At 55.5% G+C, this 25,158-nt stretch overlaps 10 protein-coding genes across 10 annotated transcripts; 5 read left to right on the top strand and 5 right to left on the bottom strand.

Annotated features, from left to right (window-relative positions):
* Positions 1–99: 99 nt before the first annotated feature.
* Positions 100–2,365, top strand: N7459_000415 (alpha-galactosidase; the record flags this gene model as incomplete). The annotated part of the gene is made up of 2 exons (XM_056939600.1): positions 100–761; positions 823–2,365. 2 exons carry the CDS (start codon positions 100–102, stop codon positions 2,363–2,365), a joined length of 2,205 nt encoding a protein of 734 aa, XP_056803880.1.
* Positions 2,366–2,835: 470 nt separating this feature from the next.
* N7459_000414 (extracellular proline-rich protein) lies at positions 2,836–3,828 on the bottom strand (the record flags this gene model as incomplete). The annotated part of the gene is made up of 1 exon (XM_056939599.1): positions 2,836–3,828. One exon carries the CDS (start codon positions 3,826–3,828, stop codon positions 2,836–2,838), a length of 993 nt encoding a protein of 330 aa, XP_056803879.1.
* Positions 3,829–6,944: 3,116 nt separating this feature from the next.
* Positions 6,945–8,551, top strand: N7459_000413 (uncharacterized protein; the record flags this gene model as incomplete). Its single annotated transcript, XM_056939598.1, has 4 exons — positions 6,945–7,075; positions 7,125–7,716; positions 7,769–8,131; positions 8,216–8,551. 4 exons carry the CDS (start codon positions 6,945–6,947, stop codon positions 8,549–8,551), a joined length of 1,422 nt encoding a protein of 473 aa, XP_056803878.1.
* A 197-nt stretch (positions 8,552–8,748) lies between these two features.
* Positions 8,749–9,138, top strand: N7459_000412 (uncharacterized protein; the record flags this gene model as incomplete). The annotated part of the gene is made up of 1 exon (XM_056939597.1): positions 8,749–9,138. The coding sequence occupies one exon, from the start codon at positions 8,749–8,751 to the stop codon at positions 9,136–9,138; it is 390 nt and encodes a 129-aa protein (XP_056803877.1).
* Positions 9,139–9,780: 642 nt separating this feature from the next.
* N7459_000411 (uncharacterized protein) lies at positions 9,781–11,113 on the bottom strand (the record flags this gene model as incomplete). The annotated part of the gene is made up of 3 exons (XM_056939596.1): positions 9,781–9,809; positions 9,868–10,006; positions 10,076–11,113. 3 exons carry the CDS (start codon positions 11,111–11,113, stop codon positions 9,781–9,783), a joined length of 1,206 nt encoding a protein of 401 aa, XP_056803876.1.
* A 1,362-nt stretch (positions 11,114–12,475) lies between these two features.
* On the bottom strand, positions 12,476–15,194 carry N7459_000410 (putative C6 transcription factor; the record flags this gene model as incomplete). Its single annotated transcript, XM_056939595.1, has 5 exons — positions 12,476–12,550; positions 12,632–12,721; positions 12,772–13,088; positions 13,143–14,424; positions 14,505–15,194. The coding sequence occupies 5 exons, from the start codon at positions 15,192–15,194 to the stop codon at positions 12,476–12,478; spliced, it is 2,454 nt and encodes an 817-aa protein (XP_056803875.1).
* A 468-nt stretch (positions 15,195–15,662) lies between these two features.
* N7459_000409 (uncharacterized protein) lies at positions 15,663–17,451 on the bottom strand (the record flags this gene model as incomplete). The annotated part of the gene is made up of 4 exons (XM_056939594.1): positions 15,663–16,374; positions 16,438–16,553; positions 16,611–16,930; positions 16,986–17,451. 4 exons carry the CDS (start codon positions 17,449–17,451, stop codon positions 15,663–15,665), a joined length of 1,614 nt encoding a protein of 537 aa, XP_056803874.1.
* A 2,071-nt stretch (positions 17,452–19,522) lies between these two features.
* On the top strand, positions 19,523–21,277 carry sld2 (the record flags this gene model as incomplete). Its single annotated transcript, XM_056939593.1, has 2 exons — positions 19,523–19,673; positions 19,767–21,277. The coding sequence occupies 2 exons, from the start codon at positions 19,523–19,525 to the stop codon at positions 21,275–21,277; spliced, it is 1,662 nt and encodes a 553-aa protein (XP_056803873.1).
* Positions 21,278–21,452: 175 nt separating this feature from the next.
* Positions 21,453–22,601, bottom strand: N7459_000407 (RING finger domain protein; the record flags this gene model as incomplete). Its single annotated transcript, XM_056939592.1, has 2 exons — positions 21,453–22,345; positions 22,397–22,601. 2 exons carry the CDS (start codon positions 22,599–22,601, stop codon positions 21,453–21,455), a joined length of 1,098 nt encoding a protein of 365 aa, XP_056803872.1.
* Positions 22,602–22,860: 259 nt separating this feature from the next.
* On the top strand, positions 22,861–24,820 carry N7459_000406 (rRNA 2'-O-methyltransferase fibrillarin-like protein; the record flags this gene model as incomplete). Its single annotated transcript, XM_056939591.1, has 5 exons — positions 22,861–22,996; positions 23,069–23,116; positions 23,184–23,365; positions 23,420–23,688; positions 23,743–24,820. The coding sequence occupies 5 exons, from the start codon at positions 22,861–22,863 to the stop codon at positions 24,818–24,820; spliced, it is 1,713 nt and encodes a 570-aa protein (XP_056803871.1).
* Positions 24,821–25,158: the final 338 nt, after the last annotated feature.

Genomic DNA, 25,158 nt, shown 5'->3' with positions numbered 1-25,158 from the left:
CGTCGCAATGAACACGGCCTTGGTTGTGGCTTCTCTTGCGCCCCATTTCGTTCACCTTCCACTAGGGGCTGCGCAGCCTGCTTCGAATACAGATGGTAAATGACCCCCCATCGTGACCCGGAACTACTGTGGATGCTAACAGCGATTCCCGCAGCAATCGTTGCAGACGGGACTACCTTCGCTCTCAATGGCGACAACGTATCCTACCTGTTCCATGTAGACAACACCACGGGCGATCTCTTCGCGGATCACTTCGGCGGCAGTGTGACTGGACCTATTCCCACACAGGCTATAGGCGAGATCACCGGCTGGGTGGGAAGACCAGGTCGTGTCCGCCGCGAATTTCCTGACCAAGGAAGAGGAGACTTTCGCATTCCGGCCGTCCGGATTCGGCAGTCGGAGGGATATACGGTGTCGGATCTGCAGTATCAATCCTACGAGGTGGTGCGCGGCAAGCCGGCATTGCCCAACTTGCCGGCGACCTTTGGGACCGAAGAGGATGTGACGACTTTGGTGATCCATCTGTACGACCACTACAGCGATGTTGCGGCAGATCTGTCGTATTCTATCTTTCCGAAGTATGATGCCATTGCTCGCAGCGCCAGCGTCACCAACAAGGGCAATCGGAATATCACGATTGAAGCTTTAGCAAGCTTGAGTGTGGACTTCCCCTATCAAGACCTCGATATGATTAGCCTGAGCGGTGATTGGGCCAGAGAAGCGCATCGTCAAAGAAGAAAGGTAGAATACGGGACCCAGAGGTATTTGAATCATGCGTACTTGTCCGTTTTGATGCCAACTGATGCTTTTTTCTTCCAACAGCGTGGGCAGCTCGGCGGGCTACTCCTCCCATCTGCACAACCCATTCCTTGCACTAGTCGACCCGGCGACCACAGAGTCGACGGGGGAGGCATGGGGCTTCTCGCTCATCTATTCCGGGTCGTTCTCCGTGGATGTCGAAAAGGGCTCCCAAGGCTTCACCCGTGCCCTGCTGGGGTTCAATCCCAGCCAGTTGTCATGGCCGTTGGGTCCCAACGAGACTCTGCATTCTCCAGAGTGTGTAGCTGTCTACTCGAAAGACGGCATCGGTGGGATGTCACGTTCGTTTCATCGCCTCTACCGCGAGCATCTCATCCAAAGCCAATTTGCGACCAAGGACCGCCCCGTTCTTCTCAACAGCTGGGAGGGGCTTGGCTTCGACTATAACGAAACCAGTATCCACCATCTGGCCCAGGAATCGGCTGACTTGGGAATCAAACTCTTTGTTCTCGACGATGGCTGGTTCGGCGACAAGTACCCTCGCACCGACGATAATGCTGGCTTGGGAGACTGGGTGCCCAACCCTGATCGATTCCCCGACGGACTAGGAAGCGCCGTGAGCAACATCACCGATCTCACGGTAGCGAATTCGTCTACCGACCTGCGCTTCGGAATCTGGGTGGAACCGGAGATGGTCAATCCCAACTCGAGCCTCTATCGCGAGCATCCGGACTGGGTGTTGCATGCAGGGTCCTACCCGCGCACCGAGCGACGGAACCAGCTCGTCTTGAACGTCGCCCTACCCGAGGTACAAGAGTTCATCATCCAGTCGGTGTTGGATATCCTCACCAGCGCCAACATCACCTACGTGAAGTGGGATAACAACCGGGGCATCCACGAGATGCCCTCCCCGTCCACCGACCATGCATACATGATGGGACTATACCGCGTCTTCAGCAACCTGACCACCCAATTCCCCAACGTCCTCTGGGAAGGCTGCGCCTCTGGTGGGGGGCGTTTCGACCCGGGCGTGCTGCAGTTCTTCCCGCAGATCTGGACCTCCGACGACACCGACGCCGTCGAGCGCATCACCATCCAACTGGGCACGTCCCTCGCATACCCGCCCAGCGCCATGGGCGCTCATCTCTCCGCAGTGCCGAATCAACAGACGGGCCGCACCCTGCCGGTCTCGTTCCGCGGCCATGTGGCGATGATGGGCGGCTCCTTCGGTCTGGAACTGGACCCGGCCAGCACCCCTGCGGACGACCGGGCGGCGCTCCCGGGGCTCATTGCGCTCGCGGAGAAAGTCAGCCCGCTCGTGCTGAACGGCGACATGTACCGTCTGAGTCTGCCGGAGGAGTCGAACTGGCCTGCTGTGCTGTTTCTTGCGCAGGATGGGGGACAGGCTGTGCTGTTCTACTTCCAGATCAACCCGAGTGTGAACCGTGCCATTCCGTGGGTGAAGATGCAAGGATTGGACCCGAGGGCTGTGTATAGTGTGGATGGCAACGCCACGTACTCCGGGCTGACCTTGATGAACATTGGCTTGCAGTTTCCCTTTGACGCGGACTATGGGAGCAAGGTGGTCTTCTTGGAGAGGCAGTGACTGTATACTTGTTTCTGGTCTGCGATTGGCAAGAGACATGAGTCTACGAGATGAATCCATAGATGGTAGGGCTGCATGACAAATAGCAACTGCAGTCAATACCTGCTTATGAACAAGCCGATATAAGGCAAAGACCATGCCGTCAACGAATAGGCTCCTACAAGGGGCGGAAAGTCGAATGGCAAGGGGGCCAGACAAGGCAGCCATTCTCACGCTACTAGTAACATCGAGCACTCTATGATTAATTATTATGAAAGGGAAATACGAAATCAATCCCATCTTCCCTCGTTCTAAACATATACCGTACACGTTAACGGACGCATTGGAAACCAGCCATGGGGTCTGAAGCACATCGAACCGTTCAACAAAAGCAAGTACTCCACGCACAGCGAGAGATCCGGTCAGCGGCACCGCCTACATCAAGTAGAACGGGGCCAGCCATCCCCCCGAACCGCATTACTCGTTCATGCTCAAGTCTGGATGAAGGGGTCACCGGTCGGGTCAGTCGGGAGCTTGTTCGAGGCCGCGACATCGTTGGCCGGCAACTGGTAGCTGTAGCGGCCGCCGTTGCTCTCGATGGCGGGCGCGTTGGTCGTCTCGGACGTGGTCTGCGGGCTGTCGTCGACCTCGAGAGCGGTCGTCGTCGGCTTGAAGATGATGACACGCTTCTCGAGGGGCTCGGAGGCATCGGTGGGGACGGTCGAGGTGGTGGACGTGGGCTCTTCCTCGTCGACGTCGCGCTTGGCTTGGTTCTGGATGATGCCGTGGTCAGGGCCAGGCGTGTTGTCCAGATGCTCGCCCGTGCCCGTGGGCGCCGGGGTGACTGATGGGCCGTTGGTGCTTGAGCCCTCCTTCCACCAGGGGATCACCGGGCCATGGCCGTAACGGTGGTTGGAGAAAGCAGCCAGGGGGCCGCCGTAGGGTCTGGTCACCCAGGACTGAGTGCCGGTGGGCCTTCGGTCGTGGTGAGCACCGCCGGGGAAACCACTGGGGAAACCGCTGGGGAAACCGCTGGGGAAACCGCTGGGGAAGCCGCTGGGGAAGCCGCTGGGGAAGCCGCTGGGGAAGCCGCTGGGGAAGCCGCTGGGATGACCACTGGGATGACCACTGGGACGACCACCGTGATGGCCACCGCGGAAGCCACCGCTAGGGCCAGGGTGAGAATCGCCGGGTCCCAGACCATACGGTCCCCGGCCGCCACTTGGCTCGGGAGTCTGCGTCACCGCGGCCTCGGTAGTAGAGGGCCCCGGGTTCGCGGGCTGCCGCATCGCACTGACGACGGCGGCGTAGTCGGACTGCCAGACGGCTTCCAGCTCGGCCTTGTTGGCGGTTGCGGTCTGCCAGACCGCATAGTCGGACTGATACTTGGCATTCAGCTCGGCAACGGTGTCGCGGCGCTGTTGACCGGGCAGGGCGAGGGCAGTGCCCGCCATGCCGACGAGGGCGAGGCCAGAGAAACGCATCGTCAAGAGCTGGTTGTGGTTCCGTGTAGGGCTTGAGCAGGGACACAGGGGATCACGACGCGAATTGCACAGCAAAAGGCCCGGTGGAGAGGGAAAAAGAACGGAGTGGATGTCCCACGGCGCCCGGTGCCTTTATACGCATGGGTTCTGTCGGGGGGGCCGTTGCGTGAAGGATTGTGCCGGTGGAGCTCTGGATCTCTTGAGATCCCAAGGCCGACGGGGCCCAGACAAGTGCGATGAATCAGGGCACTGGGTAAGGTGGGCGTCGATCACCCATCGGGCGTTAGCCACTCGACCGAAGTGGCGATAGCGGTAACTATGCCCTGCTCTTCCGCGTGTCGTCAGTGCGAGTCGGATAGCGCAATCCGTGCAAGAGCTTCGGGATAGCCATGTTGGGTGGTGAGGACGTTCACCCCTGGGGCCATGGCCCCCAATCGATCTGACCCACGGAGAGAGCGACACGACTCGCACGTCAGGCTTCTCGGATGGTGCTCTCTTCAGTTGAGGATGATGCACCAAGTGTGCTGGGGAGGAGACAAAGTGCAGCAGAAATCACGTCGGGGTGTGCCACTCCCTGGGCGTGAATCCTGCCCTATGTCGCGATGTGGCTGAAACACTTGGCCCCTATCCCTACGCTCTTTGTCATAGGGACGATCCTTCTCGGAGGGTCGAGTACCGCATGGAACCACGTTGTAGCTGGGGGATCGTACGGAGGACTCTGCCATGACGGTTTTGTAACTCTCAGGATGTCATCTCGAAGCCGAAGGAAGCCCGTTCCACTTCTCGCCCGGCACCACCCAATCACATCGCGAGAACCTTGATGGGAAGACGTGACGAAGGATGCAGTATCCACCTCGCATACGTATGCTTCTCGAATAACTTGGATAGGGAAAGTGCCGGAACGGACGTGATTCGAGTAGAGTATACTCATCGGTAGGACTATAAGAGCCCCTGTTGATCGAGACAACGCGCGACACTTCCTTGCATGTTTCAAATCTGCATGCAAGCACGCAGAAGAGAAAAATATCCACGTTGTTTCGTGTCCAATACGGCAACTGGATGGATTTCGCCACGCTCTGCCGTGCGAAAGGATTGCGATTATCCATGATGCCTATTCCCGTCCGGGCTTCTTGTCCCGATCCTACATAAGTATATATATACTACTGTAGCCGGCCTGCTCCACGGGATCCAGCGTGATGGAACTACCTTCTAATGTGGCAACTGCGGCGATGAATGGATTTCCAAAAAGGTACGTTCGCAGCTAGGGAATCAGGTACACAATTGACACGGGAAATGATTGCGTGCCGTAACATAAGTATAGATCATGATGGACTGGCTCACATACGGTGCAGACTATCAACAGATATCAATTCAAATGGCGAGTTATGCGAACGCATTATCGAGAGTATTCTCAACGAGCCTCCCGAATATACATAGATCTAGCCCTACTATACTCAACCCAGACGTCCTCATCTCAGCCCTTGATCCACCAAGATTGGCACCCGGGGTTGTGAATCCGTCTGGGCAATGTTCGAGACAAGGCGAACCACTTCTCGTCATTGGGTCCTATCTACTTGGACCGGGACAATTTCATCCTAGATATATGCCATATTCAAGATCGCAACTGCTCCTCAGCAGCATGTCTAGTTGCTGCTCTGCACGCCGTCTTCCACCACGTCCTGGCCGGGACGCCGACCGGAAGCGCGTCCTTCAGACCTACGTAACCCTGCGAGATGCCAATCTCTATAACATCATCATCCCCGTGATGAACATCGGTGCCGGCTCCTATAATGTCCTATCTACGCTCGTGGGCAGCCCCAGTATTCCAGTTTCACTAGCACAGTGGACGAGATCAACCTTAGTGCCATGCTATGTGACCCTGTCGTTGCTCAGTTACCAGCCCAGCCTGTGAACAACGCGGGTAAACCAGACACGCGGCGAGGCTCTCCGTCTACTCTTTCTCACAGCTGATCCGGTTTGCCCTGCCATACTGCCTAGTGCTCTGGATTTGGCTACGCGCTGCATGATAACGGCGTCCCTGCGGTAGATGGCGGTTCCTTCAGATTACGGTAGCGTATGACAACATGAGTGATAATCAGTAAACTGTATAACTAGTTAGGTAGGTACATAGTTCCACATATACCTGATATCTACATGCATTCCCAGTGCTCTTGCAACTTCCATGGTCCGTCCGAGCCTTGCCTTTGCATTGTTTCACGTAGAAAGATCGACGGTTTCATGACTCGACTAGAAGTACATTCCTTCGGGTAAATAACTACATACATATACAGCTATCGCCAAAGGATCGAATGTAACTGTCCCTGCAGAACCCTTTCCTAAACCCATTCAACCTCTCCCGTCGGGCGTCCGCGATCTGCAAGACAGTGGCTTGCCCCGAATGATGATCACCAGCAATGCGCCCTCATGCATGAGGATGAAGATAAACAAATCGCCCGAGCTCTACAGAAAGCCCTTTTCGACTAACCGTTGATAAGCGGAATTTGAGAGTCGTGTCTACGGCGATTCTTCAGCCTCAAGGTGTATAGCTTTATATAGGTATATTCTAGCGAAATGACCCCAAGCCGGCATATCCCATCTAGCAACACCAATTTCACTTTGCGAGTGTCTGATATTCTTCTCTCCCAGATTCATTCGTCCTCTCAATCCAACAACAACAACTAGAATCATCAACTCCCACACCAATCAACATGCGATCTCCAGGTTCCACTCCTCCACCTCCGCCAATCACATCCATAGCCGAATCAACTCCAGATGCAGAATGGTTTTTCTTAGACAAGACTGCCGTCGGCTGTGAGAATCTGGGGACATTCCTGCAGCACATCACAGCAGATCAACCGTGCACATAGATGTGGCCGGTAAGTCTGGTGATACACGAACTCCCCCAGACACGCGCGCGGCCTCACGATTGGCTCCTTGCTATCCATTGCGCAGCAGCAGTCCCGATGGCGTGACTGCGTCGAGCTCTCCAGATAACCGCATCGCCGGAGTCGTGGAGGGCTCGGCCGAGAGGACTTGAGGGCTCACAAAAGAAGATTCACAGCGCACGCGGCTCACACTTGGGTTCTTGACATCACGCCCTCGACAATCCATCGGCCATGGCAATCAAGAGCGTTGCCGTGATCGGCGCCGGCCCCTCGGGTGCCATTGCAGTCGATGCGCTGGTGCAGGAGAAGACCTTTGATGTGATCCGGGTCTTTGAGCGGCAGGAGAGAGCTGGTGGATGCTGGTTTGTCACCCTCGCTCCTCCGCGCGAGCGTGTTTGCTGACGCTGGCAGGGTATCGAGAGACGACGCACCACCGCCGCTGCGAGATTTTGACAGGCTCGCTGCGCGCACCGCCGATGCGCCGCTGGACATCCCCGAGAAGCTGCCGTGCTGGACACCGGCTGGCTGCCAGGACCGCTTCACCGACTCGCCGGTCTATCCAGGGCTGGAGACCAACGTCGACGCGGGCGTGATGTCCTACTCCCAAGAGCCCATCCCCGCGATCCGCTCGCAGTGGTCTATCGATCGCCACGGCCCGGACACGCCGTTTCGGCATCACGCGGTGATCCGGCAGTATATCGAGGATCTGTTCACGAAGAAGGGACATCATGGACTCGTGCAGTACCACACCACGGTCGAACGCGCTGTCAAGCCGCCCGGCAGCCAGAAATGGGAGCTCACCCTTCGCCGCCGCGAGCGCCACGGGGGCATTCCATCCGATTACTGGTGGACGGAGCAGTTCGACGCCGTCGTCGTCGCCTCGGGCCACTACGCCGTGCCCTATATCCCCGCCATCCCCGGACTGAAGGAGTTCGCCGCACGACACCCCGGCAGCGTCGCGCACACGAAGCACTACCGCGGCCCGGAGAAGTACCGGGGAAAGGTATCGACTCGCCCAGACCCCGTTCCTCGCGGTCCCGACTAACACCCTCCAGAAAGTTGTCACCGTCGGCGCGTCCGTGTCGGCCGCAGACACCGCCGTCAGCCTGGTTGGCACCGCGCAAGCGCCCATCCACGCCGTCGTGCGCGGTCGGTACAACGCGTACTTTGGCGACGAGGCGTTTCGGCATCCGAAGATCCTGCGCAGGGCGCCCATCGCGCACATCACCGCCGACTCGCGGACGGTGCATTTTGAGGACGGCAGCTCCGAGACGGACGTCGACCATCTCATCCTCGGAACCGGCTTTACCTGGACGTTGCCCTTTCTGCCGCAGGTGCCGACGCGCAACAACCGCGTGCCGGATCTATACCAGCATGTGTTCTATCGCCATGACCCGAGCTTAGTCTTTGTCGGCGCGGTATGTCGATGTCTATCTCCCCCGTAGTCCGAAATACAATGCATCCACACACACACGCGAACGATGGCTAACGAGGCGCTACAGCTCGGCGCAGGACTCACCTTCAAAGTCTTCGAGTGGCAAGCCGTCGCCGCAGCACGCGTGCTTGCAGGCCGAGCCTCCCTGCCGCCAGTCGCAGAGCAGGAGAGGTGGGAGACAGCGCGCATTGCGCAGAAAGGCGACGGGCCGGCCTTCTCCGTCATCAACCCAGACTTCCAGACATATTTCGAAGACCTGCGTCTGCTGGCCGGGGAACCGGGCGAGAACACGCCCGGCCGACGCCTACCACCCTTCGACCAGACCTGGGTGGCCGATTTCAACGCCGGCCACGAGCGACGCAAGAAGATGTGGCGACGCGCGAACCAGGCCGCGCGACTGTAGACAGCTTGCTTCCTTCGTTGTACAGTACATAGTCACCTTCTATGCATATCGTAAACACGCAACCTCGGCGCCCGGGCCCCGACGAGCGGCGCGAGTTTTAAATAGCGCCCCCGTCGCATCGGCGCCGAGCTCTCCTCGCCCTCTTTTTCCTTTCCTTTCCTTTCCTTTCCTTTCTCTGCGCTTTTTCCCCGTCCGCCATGGACGTCGCGAATACCTCTGGCTATACGCAGCCCGCCTACTGCGCGTACGCGCGCGACGCGTTCCCCTCGCTGCCCTCCCCGCCGGCGTTCTACATCGAAGCCCCGCTGTCCCAGGCGGCGCACCCGCACGCGGATGCGACCGCGATCCTCGACGCCTGCTGCGAGACCCGCGTGTGGCTCTTCGCGAACCCGGAGCCGTGTACCGCGGTCTGCAATGCCACGTCCGCGGCCCAGGCGCAGCGCGTCTCGTACTGCTTGAATGCGCAGGAGGTGAATTATGGCGGGGACGTGGGGGAGTCGGCGGCGGTGCAGCGGGCGCCGCTGGCCAGGAGGTTGTGGGCGGTGATGGTGGCGAGTGGGCTGGTTGTGTCGGGCGTGATGTGGTGAGGTGGAAGTTGGGATGGGATTGGGTTGTTCGTGTGTTTGTTCCAGATACCCTTTTGAGATTCAATGGTGATGCGACCACGTCGTCCCGGGGATGGGGAGAAATGATATGCTTGCATGGAGATGACGGTTATGCATCGGCATGAGTCTGGTCGTTTGTTTACGAGGGAGAATTGTGTCGCCAATGCTTCATCCCAGTCAATTCGTCAATTCGACTGCGCTCGCGCTGATAGAATAGGCTATGGCACTAAAGCATCCTGCATCCAGCTAGGTGATCTTTGGGACTCCTTCGGGCGTCATTAGGGCCAAATGGCCCGTCGGTAGCGGTCGTCTATAGATCTTCAATCCACCAACAAACCCCCCGAGAGATTTAACTGTCGTCGTCCCATCTCATCGCCATCTTCAAGCTTGGAGAGGACATTGACAAGTAACAGGTCAGAATTCGAATTTTTATATTCCCTTCAAAATAGACAGCCACCATGCAAATGTTCTAGTCATGCCACCACGACACAGGGAATCGAATGCTCTCGCTAAGAAACAGACCAGCCCTATGCCGACCAAAACGCCACCGTCGTAAGCTCTATGGGTACAGTCGCTGCAAAAACAAGGGGGATCGATATAAATCGAGGTGTTAGGACAGATCCACTACGAGACCCATATATACAGCCATAAAACTGGGATCAAAGTTAGCAGATTGGCACCAGGGAGACGTCACCAGAAGACGCCACATACCGATCAACGTCGTGAAAGACAGGCCACTTGGAAGCGCGGAGATAGAGGCCGCGCTCGTGGTATTGACGTGGTCGGTGCCCTCCAGGACCACCGGCCACCCGTCGTCATACTGCAGGTAGTTCCAGCCCAGATGCGCTTCCTGCAGGCCCAGCAGTCAGAACCAGTGCACGCGAATTCAACAGCAGAGCGCAAAAGAAAGAGCACTCACCTCGAAGGCAAACCCAATGCTCGTGTTCAGATAATGGTAGTAGAGCACATCGGGCACAGAGTTATTCCCCGGCAGCACGCCCAGCCCACCGGGGGCATAGACGAGCCCGTGGTTCGACCCGTAGACGACAGTCCCTCCGCCGTCCAGCAGCGACCGGGCATTGCGATCGAAGAATGGGCCGCGCACATGCTTGGACCGGCCCACGCGAATACTATACTCGTCCCCGCGATCGGGAAACCCGTTCTCGAAGTTGCAGCACTTGCCGTGGCTGAACCAGGTGTAGTAGTAGCCGTCGTGGTAGCTCATCCACGACCCCTCCTCCGGGCGAATCTGCTGGCCCAGGAGGAAGGTCAATTGCACGGCGTCCGGCTTCTCGGGATCCTCGACGGACAGCAGATCGTCTGCCAGCGGGATCTGCCAGACGTCGTCCCAGAAGCTGCCGTAGACCAGGTACGGCTTGCCGGTGGACTGGTCGGTGATGAAGGACGGGTCGATGGCATTGGTGATGTTAAAGGGCCAGATGTGGGAGCCATTGCCCTGGCCCGTGCGGATGAGCGCGCCGTGGTCAGTCCACGGGTGGCCGTCGAGGCTGGTGGTGGTTGCGACGCCGATGGCGCTGTTGCGCGAGCCAGTCGAGCTCAGGCTGTAGAAGCAGTAGAGCGTGCCGTTGCGCTCGATAGCGGTCGGCGCCCAGGGATGCGACCGGTTGCCCTGGTGGATCACGCTCTCGCCGTCCAATACGGTGCCGACCTGTTCCCACGGTCCGCTGAGATTGGCGGCCTTTTGGATGGGAATGTTCACGCCGCCCTTGAACAGGTAGTAGTGGTCCTCCCACAGCAGAATGTTTGGATCGTGCGCTTCAACATTGCCGAGATTGGGCAGTGGGAACTGGTCGGTGGTCTGGTACACCTGCGACGGGCGATTGGAGTCCTGCGATGCTGGAGTTGCCCTTACGAGGCCGACGATGATCAGTGTAGCCAGCAGCCACTGGATGCAGCCCTGGTATACGGCAGATGCCCGACAAGAGGGAACTCCCATGCTGTGGTCGCGGGCGCACTGTCAATGATCAATGCAACCCTGCGAAGGGGAATGATAGCCTCAATGGCCGTGGGAGGGCAATGCGGCGAGCGTTATCGGGACGACCAGCGCATGCTGCACTCACCGCGAGAGCAGAGTATAGAAGAAAAGAGGGAGAAGAGGAGAGTGGAGGGGAAGGAGAGGAAGCAGGCCAGGACGTGGGCACATGGCGAAAATAAGGAAGCTGGAGGTGCGTCAGGAAGACCCGTAATAACCATCGTGGAGAAAAGACACAGCCATCGAGCCGTACATGGGGCCTTCTTCGCAGGGTCCGCGTCGATCGAGGCTGTTTGAGACTTGTGGGTACATCCTGGGTAGCTTTGTGGGTATGGGTGTCCCCATATCATCGCTAGTACCACTCAAGTCACCCGTGGTCCAGGGTCCACGACGCAGCTTGTCACAGCCCGTGCGGCCCCTGAAGGCGCTTGAGAAGCATGTTATCTTGCCTCATACAGTGTAAATTTTAACGATATGACTCCGTCCGAAAAGTGTGCCAAGTCGCATCACTTGAACAGGCGATACAATGAATTCATTCGCATCAATATTGGAGTCACGACGAGGATTGGCCCCGGGGGTAAGAGCCTCCTGGATAATAATCCATGGATCCCCCTCGCACGGTTCTAATAATAATCACAATACTACATACATACTACTACTGATCTCCACACATCCGGGCCAAAAAGGGAAAAAGAAAGATCCCCACGCTCGCAGCGCTTACTCCTGCATATGGTTAAAATTGTTAAAATCGTTCTGCCATATGTAACATTATCATCCCTTATTCGGGGCAACGCCCCCACCAGCCCCCAAAGCTCCCAACAGCAAAACCCTCACTCCCTCTCGCTTATCCCGCGAGTGAGTGTCTAGGATAGAAGGCTGCACGAATATTAATGAGTGGGAGCCTCATGGAAGCACTACCTTTACTCCAACATCCACTCTGTGATTGCCAAGCCGATGCGGCTCGTAACGCTCATCCGGCGCGATCGGCGCAACCATGCCCGGCCCTTGCAGGTTCCATCCCGATCGTCGCCCTGATCATAATTTCACTGCGAGAGCCCGCTCGGAGGATCCCTCGACGGGCGCATGGTTGGGGTATGGCTAGCACGAGTAAGGACATAGCATGGCAGCTCGGATTCCAATTCTGGAGATCGTGAAGTCATTCCATTGCGTCCGGGACCAAGCGAATGAAATAAAACCAAGGCCGTCTTCACGCATCGCGCGAACGGGGGTGCAGGGTCGGAGTATTGAATCAAGCCAAGCCATAACCCCCATCGCCCCTGCCGGAAAAAAAAGTCACTATAAGTATTGTACATGTCGGTTATCCACTCAGTTGCCCAGTGTGATTCCCGTGAGGTCTTCCCAGTCGAACACGTCCAGGAAGGGGTCGAACTCTCCCGGAGGCTATGGACAATGCGAGTCAGTACGGCGGAGGAACCAGAGTTTGATTTTGTTCTTTCGACAAGCCAATCATGATTTACTCACGGTAACGCCAAAATCTGGCGGGGGAAGAATGCCATCAAAGTCGGATGGCAGGACCGGGGCCATCCCCGGCGTCGCAATAAAGGCAGCCACCTGGACAAGGGTCAATTGCCATTCAAGAACGTTCCACAAAGGAAACAAACCTGGTTATTCTGGAAGCAGCCCATCCCCGGAACTCCGAGATGCTCGCAGGTCGCATGTCGCGAGAACAAAGTTTGCGCAAAGGACAGGACCCGCTCCACCACCTGCTGCTTATACATGATTGCCTGCGTCGGCCACAGCTTGGCCTTGACCAATGCACCGATGGTCGATAGAAAGAAGTAATCCTTGGCCCCCTTGACCACCCGCAGGAGCCGGCCTTCGAGAGAGATCAGCGCGGTCTCCACGAGTGATATCAGTGAGTCGGGAAGACCGGGCAAGCTGTGTATAAGGAACATGGAGGAAGGATAGGAGGAATTAGCTAGAGGGCTGGTTAGTTCATGACTTCGAGCATACGATCAATCAAGAGGCATACCACTCTGAGGATCTAAGGTGTGCAGCGCCTGGCAGATAGAGATGAATGCGTGGATGGTCCATTCCCCAAGCATGCAGAGTGACAAAGGTTGCGACGTCTCATGCAGTCGGCGTTGCACGGAAAGAATCAAGACGGCTGCATCCAACCGAGACCGTGCCGAGGGCGCAAAGAGTGCCTCCCGCCGTGCCTCGATGGCAAATGGGGTATGCACTGAAAGCAGACTCTGGGCTAACTTGGTTTCCACCATGGCTTTCCATAGTGTCACTTTGTGCTGGGTAACGAGGTCGTTGGCTTCCGAGGTATCCCATGCCGGGAGTTGGGCGAGATGTCGACTGAGCTCCCAATCCAGACGTTGGATTTCTTCGTAACGACAGCTGATTCGAGGGGAGTGCATGAGGAAACAGGCTTTGAGGCGAGTGGAGATGGATCGACCCATGGCGCTGGCAAACGAACAGTCGGTGATATCGCCGAGTGGGTGATCCTCAGGAGGCTCCGCGCTGTTTTCGTGGAGCTCGTCATCGTTGATGTTTAACGCAGGGAGGGTGTCGTAGTCACAACTTTGGATCGACGGCGGCATACCCCGGTCAATGGCCACTTGAACATCCAGCTCCAGAATGGTCATCCAAATCCGCCGTCGCATCTCCTTGTTGAACACCGATATTCGTGGATACCAGGTGTCTGGATCGCGATGGTAGCCCGCCATCATTGCCGACTTCACGAGGTGGCCGGTGGCGAGCCACGCTTGACTTCTTTTCATGCCAAAGCATTTCTGAGCAGAGATCAACAAGATATACAGACGGAGAGCGGTGATCTCGGCCCGCTTGATATGCACATTATCAATCCACTTTTCCGCATGCAACACCCACTCCACGGCGGTATAGCACTTGAGTGGGGTAGCACTTTTCTCTTGTAGACTGCCCACGTCGGCAAGATTCCACGCACATGCACAGACCAGCAGCACCTGGACAATAAATGCCGCTGGGACCCCAGTCGGGTTGTCCAGGCTAAGCCAGAGCTCCTCTACGTCCCGCAGAAACGTTGGAACATGTAGGATGCGATGGGTCGACTCGATATAGGTCAGATACAAGCCAATGAGCTCATCTGCCACCGCCCGCGAGGGGAGCAGGGCAACCAGGGAAATCGTCTTTGGGTCGGGGAAGGGTTCAGTCAGCGGTATCCGCTTCCATAGTCCATGCGTGACCCGTTCAAGATCGGGCCGAACCCGAGCAAGGATCGGATTCGACAACCTGATTTCCTCTGCAAAGGATCTGATGTCGGGAAACTGGAGATAGCATTGTCAGTCCGCATGAGGGTATGATCCAGATGACGACTTGAGATTACCACCTAAGGAGATTCGCATACCTGAGCAACGAGGTTGGCGTAGATGCCGGATCCGCTGAAGCGTGTCTTAGTCTCTCGCCCTCTCATCATAATGCGGGGAGAAAGGTCCAGTTGGTGCGACGGGGACAGCGGGTCATCGGCCCCATCCTCGTCGACCCCGTTCTTGTCGACCTGCGACGAGAATGGCAGCTCGGGTTCGGGCAGAGCGCGTTTGGGGCGCTGCAACAGCGTGTTCACATACGGCTCCTGATTGACGGCGGCCTTGGGCGCACCGAGGACGGTTTCGAGAAAACAGTCTCTGCGCTCCCGGCCTGATTGGTGGCATTTGGGGCCGCCATCCGACAGGGTGTAGTCCAGGCCGGGGGCGCTTGTCGAAACGAGTGCGTCCGGCCGAGTGGACGGCGCTCCTAAACCCGAGTCCGGTGGAGTCTGAATGGGACTCTGATCATGTTCAGCCCGGGACATCGACGCGGCGGGGCCTCGGTCTGAGGTAGAAGCAGTGGCAGAGACGGTGGCAGGCTGTTGCCACAAGAAACCATCCTCGTAGGTACATTTGGTGGGCGTTCTGCTCTTCAGGCAGCGGCCGCAGGTGGGATACTCGCGGTCGCAGCGCAATTTGCGACTGCGACACTGCCTGCATGCCATCGTGCGGCGGCGCCTCTTGCGCGGCCGGTCGGGCTGCGGCACATTGCCAAAGGCCTGGGCATCCATTGCTAGACAGCACGGAGAGACATGATTGAGTATACAAGCACTCGTTACCTCCGAGAGAGAGAGAGAGGAGGAGAGCGGCTTACGTGGTGGTTGGCCCACCCTTGGCCCTGCCCGATGCGGCAAGTGTGTCCGACCGCGTCGACGGAGCGATTTGAACCTTCGTTCGCAAATGCATAATTGCAGAGGATACCTTTGAATGTGAGTCTCGTTCAAGGACACGGTGATGCTGTCCGGTGCTAAATTACAGTAGAAAATATATACATATCTTGCATACCCCCAAAGCCTTGCCCTTCACAGCTAAAAAAGTAGATACTTGGGCGCCATACTTCGATCCACTCTGAACCGGAAGTGATTATGACTGAGCTGCCTGACTTGATTAAATCAAGAGGCACTCATCCACCCCCTTCAGCAGGAATTCGCATATACAGTGGTGGTAGACGGGAAGAATCAGCACCTATCCTCAACACTTCAACTCAAGAGTTCGAGCCTTTTGTCTTGGGATATAGAATCCCAGAACCGCTGTGCAGGTTCATCGGGTCTGCACACAAAGAAAAATCCCTCCAAAAGCAATCGCACTGAATCCCAATCCTCGAGGCCCAAGAGATCGGCAATATCCAGGAGATGTGCGACAAACCATACCTGATCGTCCAGTCCCTGCGACCCGAAGCTGGAGATAAAAAGCATCCAAAAGAGGAGATCGGGGGCAGTATCTTGAAGAATGGTAAAGCTCTCGTCCAATTTTCGTCGCAGGTTTTGTACCATCATCTCCATTGTGGGCCTGAGGGCGATTTGCCAAATACGAGTCACGGTATATATCAAGACCGAAAACAGGAGCGTGTCTTGAAAAGGTGTCAGGCAATAATCCTTCGGTACAGACATCATCTGATGGGCCAAAAGGATTAAACGGTCATGGTTAATCAGAAAGGCGCGGGAATCTCCATCAATCACCCTTTCGTGGCATAGGATGAGATATTGAAGGGACTGGATGATAGACGTCATTTCGGGGGTGAGATCGCGCGACCACGGAGAGTTGAAGAAGCGACTTCCGAGCGAGCGAGAGGCCAATGATGGGTTGACTGCCAAAAGAGATTCAAAGTCTCGCAAAACTCTCTTCTCCCATCGGCTAAGCATCTTGAATGTTAACTGGAAACGGTTAGGCACTGCTCGCATGATATCGCAGCTGCCGGGGCGAGATCTCTGTTAGAAATGGATCTTGGGAGTGTGCGTGGATCGATCTCCATACCAGTATACAAGTGATAACAACTTGTGATTTAGATTTCCCAATCCACCTAGACTCTGGATGATGCTTCGGAGACCATATGTATGCGCGGCGACTGCCTTTTCATTGGCATCATTATTCTGGTAGGTTTAGTTAGCAGAGCGATCACAATGACGCGCAGCTCCATGCATCCTTACTTCTATATAGACCAGCCAGTTGATGGTCACCAGCGCTGTCTCCAAGGAAGTCTGCGATGGATTGTCTAGCAGCTCCTGGAGCGATTTAATGGTTTGGGATCGCAGCTGGAGTGCATCTTGCATGCACACACGAACGGCCAGGGCCGACGAGCCACTTTCCCCGAGACTCGCAGCTGCAATCGCGGCGCCCGTCGACAGCATGGCCTCCATGATCGGCGGCCAGTCGAGTGCCCTCTGACAGAACCAATGTGTCATGGCGCTGGCGGTAAATGGGTAGGCCGATCTTGTCACAATTACCCTAACTAGATCCATGATGAGCCCTATTCCAGCAAGGGTGGTTGGGGGGAATGTCACGTTGGAAGCGAGCGTACGTACAGTGGTCAAAGTAGAAATTCCCGTTCCGGTGGATAAGCCCCGATACAGAAGGGAATGCATCCTGAACGCCAAAGGCCAGGGATCGACTTGATACCCGAGCGTGCCAGTTCAAGGGATCGCGGGAATGGAGTCGTTTATAGTTCTTGCTTTCGGACGAAGTTGTCGCAACCTCGTCATCATCATCATCATTGTCATTATCATGTGATCGCGGGAATGCGCTTGTTGTGGGAAATGGTTGAATGGAATCCTTCAATTTTTGAAGCCGCGACGCCTTGCGTAGTTGATGGTGCCTGGACGCTATAAATGCCCGTCTTTCCCGCATGGGCACGTCGTCTTGTAGTTTGCCCTGTTCAAAGTCCAGCCATAGCAAGTTCGTCGGAGGTTGCGCGGCTCGACCCTTGGAGTCCCGGGGTTTGGGAGACCGGGTGGGCATGATCCATTGTCGCGCGGTCTGATCAGAGGGCATGTTTTGGCTTTTCAGGCGAGTTTAGGACCGAGTCCCTCGGGACACGACAAGGACCGGGGGTAAAGGAACAAGGGAAGTCGGTCTTGAGGTCATCGATTTATGAGTGGAGCGGTCTGGCGAGATCGCACAGAAATCGGCACGGAGCCGACTTCGGGATGCGGAATGCCTAGCGGGCTCTGGGGCCATGCAGGTGTTGAAGTAGTGAGATCGAAACGTCGGAGCGGAGTAACGGGGATTGAGGCGATCATTATAAATTGGAACCATGTATAGAACTGGTAGCCGCCCAGGCCAGACATGAGCGCCACTCTTGGGGCCGGAAAGGCGAGAAGTGATTACCGTTTGGACCGCCTGAATTCGTAACTCGATTCCTGCAGATCTAATTATATGTTTATATATTGATATGTTACCATATTTCGATTGCCCTTGAAGATATTTATAGATCTATCTACCTTCCTATGCATGTACATAGGCCACTAGCTGTTGAAAGGGTCGAGCACTCCCTGATGTACGTGCCGCAACCCCAAGTTCAAACCCTCGTTAATCAACTTAAATCCACTATTTCTATTCGATTCATTACTTCAATCGAACTACAGTCTTGCCGATATGACCCCGAGACTGGCACGACCAATTTCGTATTGCTAGTAGTGTTTGGTTAGCATAGGCCATGAATTATTGGTGAAGCCCTATCCTCCGCCTACCTTGCAGGCGTAGAATCCAACAGGAACAGTCCTGGGGGAAATCTGGATGGTTCGTAGCACCGTGTGGTCAGGGAGCGGAAGCGGGCGCATAGTCGCTACAGTCCAGAAAGATCTCCTGCGGTTGGTGGAAATTTGGACCAAGATTACCTCAGTGTAGTCCACGGCAGGTTGTCGAAAAATGTAGAAACGTACCCGATAATATTGGGGAACGCCGCGGTTAAAATAGCGAGGCCGGACTGCGTGAGGTCTCTCCACCACCGCTGCTATTTCGCTGATTCTCTCTCCTCCGGGTCCGTCAATTCCATGCCGGATGACGTGGGGTAAAGACCGACTGGCCGATTTCTCTGGAAAGTGTCCAACGCCCAGAAATGCGGTGCCTCGGCCAGGTCGCGTGTTGTTGAATTCAAATCGCATCGCTCTCAGCCGGTATCGAGAGACGAACAGACTGATTTGGATTAAAGAGCCAAGATCGCTTCCATCTCGGCCGCCAAACATGGCCCATACCCACACGTCGGCGGCATGCCGGAATGTGTTTCGATTTCTCTGGGGGTTGAAAGGGAGGCATGATCTAGTCTGATATTTCGGTATCGTTGGTCTCCGTCATCGTCACCCTTGTACAGGATTACTTTAGCACGAAGGAACTCGCGAATCTTTTCTCCAATCAGTTGACCCCGTACAAGTAGTCAGAATGAACCAACCTCCCCTGGCTGAGCTGTAAGAACGACGAAAGAATCGGCGGGATGGGGGTATATTCCTCCATACCTGTTTTGGGTCATAGAATGAGGAATTGGTAGTTGCAAGCAGAGAAGGGGAAAACGCTTGCCCTCTTCTATACTCCACAATCGTTGCTTATGTCGGCTTATTTCGCGAGGGAAGCGGCCATCTGCCACTTGTGAATTCATCCAAGGTTCCATAACTGGTGCTAATACGCCTGAAAAATCAGGTACGGCAAAGTCGAGGGTTCTCTGGAACCGGTTTTCTTCCCTTTTGTTTTCTTTTTCTTTGAATGGAAATCGAAAGCGAGTCGTTTCCCCTATTTATATACATCGCCCCATGCAGGGCGCCGTGTCTCGCGGGGTGACTCCGGAGAGACCGTGCATCTCGTTGCGGATCTTGATTGGCATTTCGACAAGCCACAGCTGAAAGAAGCAGCCCAGCAGGCACTCGCATTGTCCTCTGGTCTCACTACATCTGGGCAGAATTGGTTGGATTGCAGGTTGTTGCAAAGGTTCCGAAAATCCCAAGGGTGGGCCGCGGCAACACGCGACGTCACCGCGTTAATTGGTTTCGCGTCCGCGTCGATCGCCCTAGCGGGTTGTGCATCGTCCATTGCCAACATCCAAGTCCAGTCCACGCACCTTCGAGATGCAACAATGGCAGACCACGCCCTCAGTTCTCATGCTGAGGTTGCTGAACACGCTGTGACCGTACGGGCGGAATTGAAGGTTTGGGAGAAGGCGTTCGCGTCAACGCACGGCGGGAAAAAAGCTGGCCGCGAGGATATCAAGCAGAATCCGGACATTGGTAGGTATCTTTCCTGGCGTTAACTGGCCCTTGAGTCCAGTGATGGCTGATGACGAGGGCGGACTGACGGCTGATCTGCTTGGTACTTTCTAGCTGCCAAATACAAGGAGTACAGCCGACTCAAATCCCTCGAGGCCTCCCTAAGCCGACGCGAGAATCGCCGACAAGAACCAAGCGACTCCCACTCCAAAAAGCGAAAACATGCTTCTCCAAATGGCTCCGCTACCGCATACCTAGATGGGACGCCGCGCAAGTCAGCCAGGGGACTTTTTGCGACCCCGTCGAACAACCGCACGGCGAACGCTCATCCCTCACAACTAGATCCTTACGATTCACCATCCACGTTCCGCAGACTCTTTAGCCCTAGTACTCATCGCCAAAGCCTGCCAGCCCCGTCACCACTTAAGCCTGCAATTGGGCCTACTCCACAGCGCGATGGCAAGGCCCTCGGTCTTTTTGACATGCTATCCGAGTCGGGCGGAAGCACGGCAACACCCTCAGCAAAGAAGCAAAAGGATGCCCTCGCAACCGGCTTCCAAACCCCATCCAAGCCGAAAACCATCGGTACCATTGCAGAGGTCCCGGAAGACGAAATTGAGGAAACGTCGAGACTCTCACGCACGCCCGCATCTTCCACCAAACAATTCTACCTGGCCAATCTCTTTGCAACCCCAACGACGATGCGCTATGCGGCGATTGTCGAAGCAGAAGACGAGAACGAGGCACGCAAGAATGCCCCGCAGGAAAGTGCACCACCAGAGCCCGCAGAGCCACACCCATCCGAAACGCCGTCGTTCTTGCGCCGCTCGAATTCTGGTCGCTTCCCTCCGCCGGCGGCGAACAATGACAGTGCCGGACTCAGTCCCATCGCATCGCGAAAACCCCGCCAGTTTGCCGGTCGGGGACTATCGCATATTGTACAAGGATTACGAGCGATGGAGGAAGAGCGCGAGGATGATGATTGGGATGTCCTGCGCGAAATCGAGGCCGAGCAGGAGGCTGCCAGCTTTCAGGTCCCTGAAACCCAGCATCCTGCGGAGGGTCATCGTCCGTACAAAAAGAAGGGCCAGAAGCGGACGACACGAAGGGTGAACATGCGGCCCGTCATCTCTCGTCCGAAGCCCAAGCAGGATCCGTATGCGGGCGTGGTGGATGAAGATGAGAGCGATGACGAATTGGCTGCGGTTCCTGAGACACAGATTCCAGCAGCTTCGAAGGAGGCTGAACTTAATGCTCCTGGGAAACTTAATGCTCCTGGGAACAACGACGACGGCGATGGCGATATCGCTTCGCTCCATACTATATCTGAACCGGACTTGGACTCCGGCGTGGGTGTTGACGCTGACTCGGGCGATGATCCTGAGTACGACGACAAACCGAAGCCTCCAGCCAGAGCGAAGACTTTCTCCGAGCGAATCAAGGAGGCAGTGTCCATGGCCAGGCCAAAAGCGAAAGAGCCTGCGCCCCAGGCTGCACCAGTTCCCGAGCCGGCAGAGAAGAAGCCACGAGCACGGAAGATCAACCCCGAGGCTCATGCGAACTATCGGTCTCTTAAGATTGGCAACAGAGGGTCTCGAGGGCATGGGCGGTTCCGGCGAAGATGACGGCAATATTGGATTGGTTTTGTCACGAATTAATGACTGCATTCATACTTAGCATAGATAGCTCTATTAACAACATTCTGCGCAATCTACACAATCTCCACGGTATGCGTAGAGTTTCAGGTTCATCAATAATAGCGATTTCTATTCAAACATTTTATGGGGACGTCTTAGGCTTCTAGTCGGGGATATATCGATCTAGAAGATCGCGCGGTGGCCAGGGGCGACGGGCTGATGGCCGTGATCTTGGAGCTCCTCTTTGCGAAACTGTGCCAGGTCGATCAGAGCTCGAGACTCGCTCAAACAAGCTCCTGTCATTCCCACGATACGGGGATGCACTACGATCACGAGGACGAGGAGCACGGCGGCCTTCATCTCGATCGCGTGTATGACGGGAAGGTTGCACGGCGCTCGGGTACTGCACATGGCGATCCCAATCCTGCAAAGACACATAGGGGCTTCGCAGCCATGCTAGCAGCTCGTGCAGGAAGAGCCGAGCATTTTCACGCCCGATGAAGTCCCGTAGCAATTCCTCCGCTTGTCCTGCGCTACCTTTGAGGTCGACGGTCCGCAGAATAGCGATAACATATTCGAGGAGGAACTCGGCATTGTTCGCTCTACGTTCCTCCAGTCTCTGATGCCCTGGTCGAGGTACACGGTCCTGGCCTCGGGTTTCCTCTGTTTCCGCTTCTGGATTCAGAAAGCTGAAGACCTGCAGCTCTCGACGGATCCACTTCCGAGCACGAGAGACAAGTGCCTCGTCCCGGTTGAATTGGTCTGGTGTCACCTCAGTGTATTGTGACAGCCGATTGGATCCAACCCGAAGGGAATATAGCTGATGGCGATAGACGTTGCGCCGGACTGAGAGCGGATCATCAGACGGTGGGAACTGCGGGCGAGGATGTGGTCTCGGTCGACGATTCCGAGCCCGAGTAGGTCCAGTGAAGTGACCTCGTCTGTGTTCAGAGCTCCCTGGTGGTCCTCCAGACGGCTTGCTGGTAGGTACCTTGTACGTCTTGGGACCTTGGGCACCTTTGAGATCGTACCGAACTGTAGTGAGAAGCGTCTTACCTGTTGCCCTATCAGTCAGATACTGTCATCTAGGTGTAGCAAGGCCCGTACACAGAGGACAGTTCGGCTGCTGTTCCAGCCAGCTGATCAAACACAAATAATCGAAGTTGGTATGATTGCATGGCGCTGCAATGCATGGCTCGGCAATTGTCTCCAGACAGATCACGCATGGATCAGCACCCTCTGTCTCCTCATCTGCTACCTCCTTGAGGGTCTTCTGGAGAATCTCCTGGCGTAGATCTCCATCGTCTGCCATGAAGAACACGCGATCAAGAAGGAAGCGGCGAGCAACTGGCTTATCGCAACGCCACACCGCCCGCCGTCGCTGCCGGCAGAAAAACAGCGTGGGCGTCGCTTCCGCTCGCAAAGTGAACCATCGCGCGATCAACCATCGCAGTGCGCACCTTCCATTGCACCGGCCACTTGGAGATCTTTCTCTGCTTTCAGACCCACAATGTACTAACAGCAACAGAACAAATCCCCTGTCCACCTTGACCTCGGACAAATCGCGTCCGATGCGCTCCGCCAAAGCGGTCGTTTCTGAGAACCTGGCACGCTACAACATGTCGCATGGCATGAATATGCAGCGCCCACCCCCACATACGATCACGTCGCTCAAGCGTTGGTCTGTCCTGAACAAGGATCTTCCAGGTGAGCTCTCATATTGTGCTCCCTGTCATGGGAATCAACATTGTCACTGACTGCTTCACCTTTGCCCCCCAGCTGTCTCCCAGATCCGAGCAATCCACGTTTATGATTTCGACAATACCTGTGAGTAGCATTTTCGGAACATTCATTCTAGACATTGGTTATGCTCATGCATATATGATCTGTTTAGTGTTCCTAAGCCCACTCCCCAATCCCCAGTTATGGCACACCTCAACCATCGGCCTACTTCAGGGATCTGACACTTTCGCAAATGGCGGGTGGTGGCATGATCCAAACATTCTCTCAGCTACTGGGAAGGGCATGGACAAAGAGGAACCCCGCGGGTGGGAGGGGTGGTGGAATGACAACATTGTGAGACCGACGGAAGCCATTCGTACAGACTTTTTCTTGACTGACCTTTGAAAGCTCCGTTTGGTGAAACTCAGTATGGAACAAAAGGATGCTCTGACAGTGCTCCTGACCGGCAGGAGTGAGGCTGGCTTTGTTGAAATCATCAAGCGCATGGTTGACAGCCAGAAGCTTGACTTTGACCTGGCTGGCCTGAAGCCTGAAGTTGGCCCCAACAACCAATACTTTGCCAACACCATGAAGTTCAAGCAAATCTTCCTCGAGGACCTTGTTCTCACTTATGACCAGGCTGAGGAAATTCGAGTGTATGAGGACCGTGTCAAGCAGTAAGTTCTCATTGAAGATCAACAATAACTTTCAGCATAATGACCTGCCCTCAGCGTGAAGGGATTCCGTGACTTCTTTGAGGACCTGAACAGAACGTATCAATCTGGGCAAGCTAATACCCCACGCAAACCCATCAATGCCGAGGTCATTCAGGTATATGAGGGATGCACTTACCTTGATCCTGTCACGGAGACTGCCGAGGTACAGCGCATGATCAACTCCCACAATCTGGCTAAACGAAATCCGTCTCTGGGAAAGTCAAAACCATGGCAGCCAGCACTGCGCATCAAGCGTAATTTGATCTACACGGGATATTTGATCTCCCAGAAAGACACCGAACGCTTGATTCATGATGTCTTGAACCCGATGCTCCCCAATGGACTTGCTGAATCGCATGACCTGAAGTGCATGGCTAACAGCATTCTAATCACGCCCCGTCCAGCTCCGAGACACGTTCTGGACAAGGTCGGAGGGCTTGGAAAGAAAATAAGCTGGCAGATAACTGGAATTGCAACCTTTGAAAACAGAGTATGGGCAGCACGTGTGGCGCCTGTCCCATCGACGGAACAATACTCCACTGACACTCCAGTCCCTCTGATCGTTCTTGCTGTCCGCAGGAACTCTCGTCCCATTGATGCAAATAAAATCATGAACTGGCAACCTGCACCAGCCAACAAGGCTCTGACAGTTGAGACCGTCGTCGGAGAGAAGGTTATTCTACGGATCGAAGAGGATAGCTCTAGCGAGGGCGACGGCGAGAATCTGAGCAGGACCAAGAAACGCCGCTACCAGCAGGAACGTGATGAGGATATTCTGTATCCACAAACAAGTCAGAACAACGGCTATGAGGCACCATCCCAGGGTCATGTGTACCATCCCTACCAACGCCATCAGGGTGATAACCGACACTATTTTGACGACGGCCCTCGCCGGGGCTCTAACCGTGGTCGTGGCCGCGGAAATGGGCGTGGACGAGGTTATTCTACTCGTGGTGGTCGGGGCCGAGGTCGTGGCCACAACGCTGCATCCAATCCTTACTACAAGTCCCTGGATGACTATGCTGGTGGCTACGAGGCGTCGCACGGTGATCGGAGTGGTCATGGCGGTGGGGGGTATTCCATGGACTACTGAACATGACTGTATCTGATATCTCATCGCCTAGGCACGTCTGCGTGTCTATTTGGGCACTACCCATGGATAATGGAGGTGGTCTGTTGAAGGTTTATTGATTCATCTTGCATATTAGGGCATGGCGTATGTCAAAAAATGGGCTGGGCCTCTATCTGGTAGTTCACTAGGAGTCGGTATGCTCTAACCTCGGGGCTATGGATGTGTGCATCATTGATCAACATAGTCTCATTCTCTTATATGATATCTTATTGAATGCTTCATGACTTTTCTCTGTGTGAGACTGCAGACTCCAACCTTACCTGAAGTTGCAAGCTTCCTATTCCTAGCGGGAAAGTGTG

This window comes from Penicillium hispanicum (genome assembly GCF_028827665.1).
Source record: "Penicillium hispanicum strain IBT 35686 chromosome Unknown utg000001l_segment0_segment0, whole genome shotgun sequence".
In the NCBI taxonomy this organism is placed as follows: Eukaryota; Fungi; Ascomycota; class Eurotiomycetes; order Eurotiales; family Aspergillaceae; genus Penicillium; species Penicillium hispanicum.
Note: the sequence above shows the minus strand (reverse complement) of the source record. Positions and strands in the feature narration are given on the sequence as shown.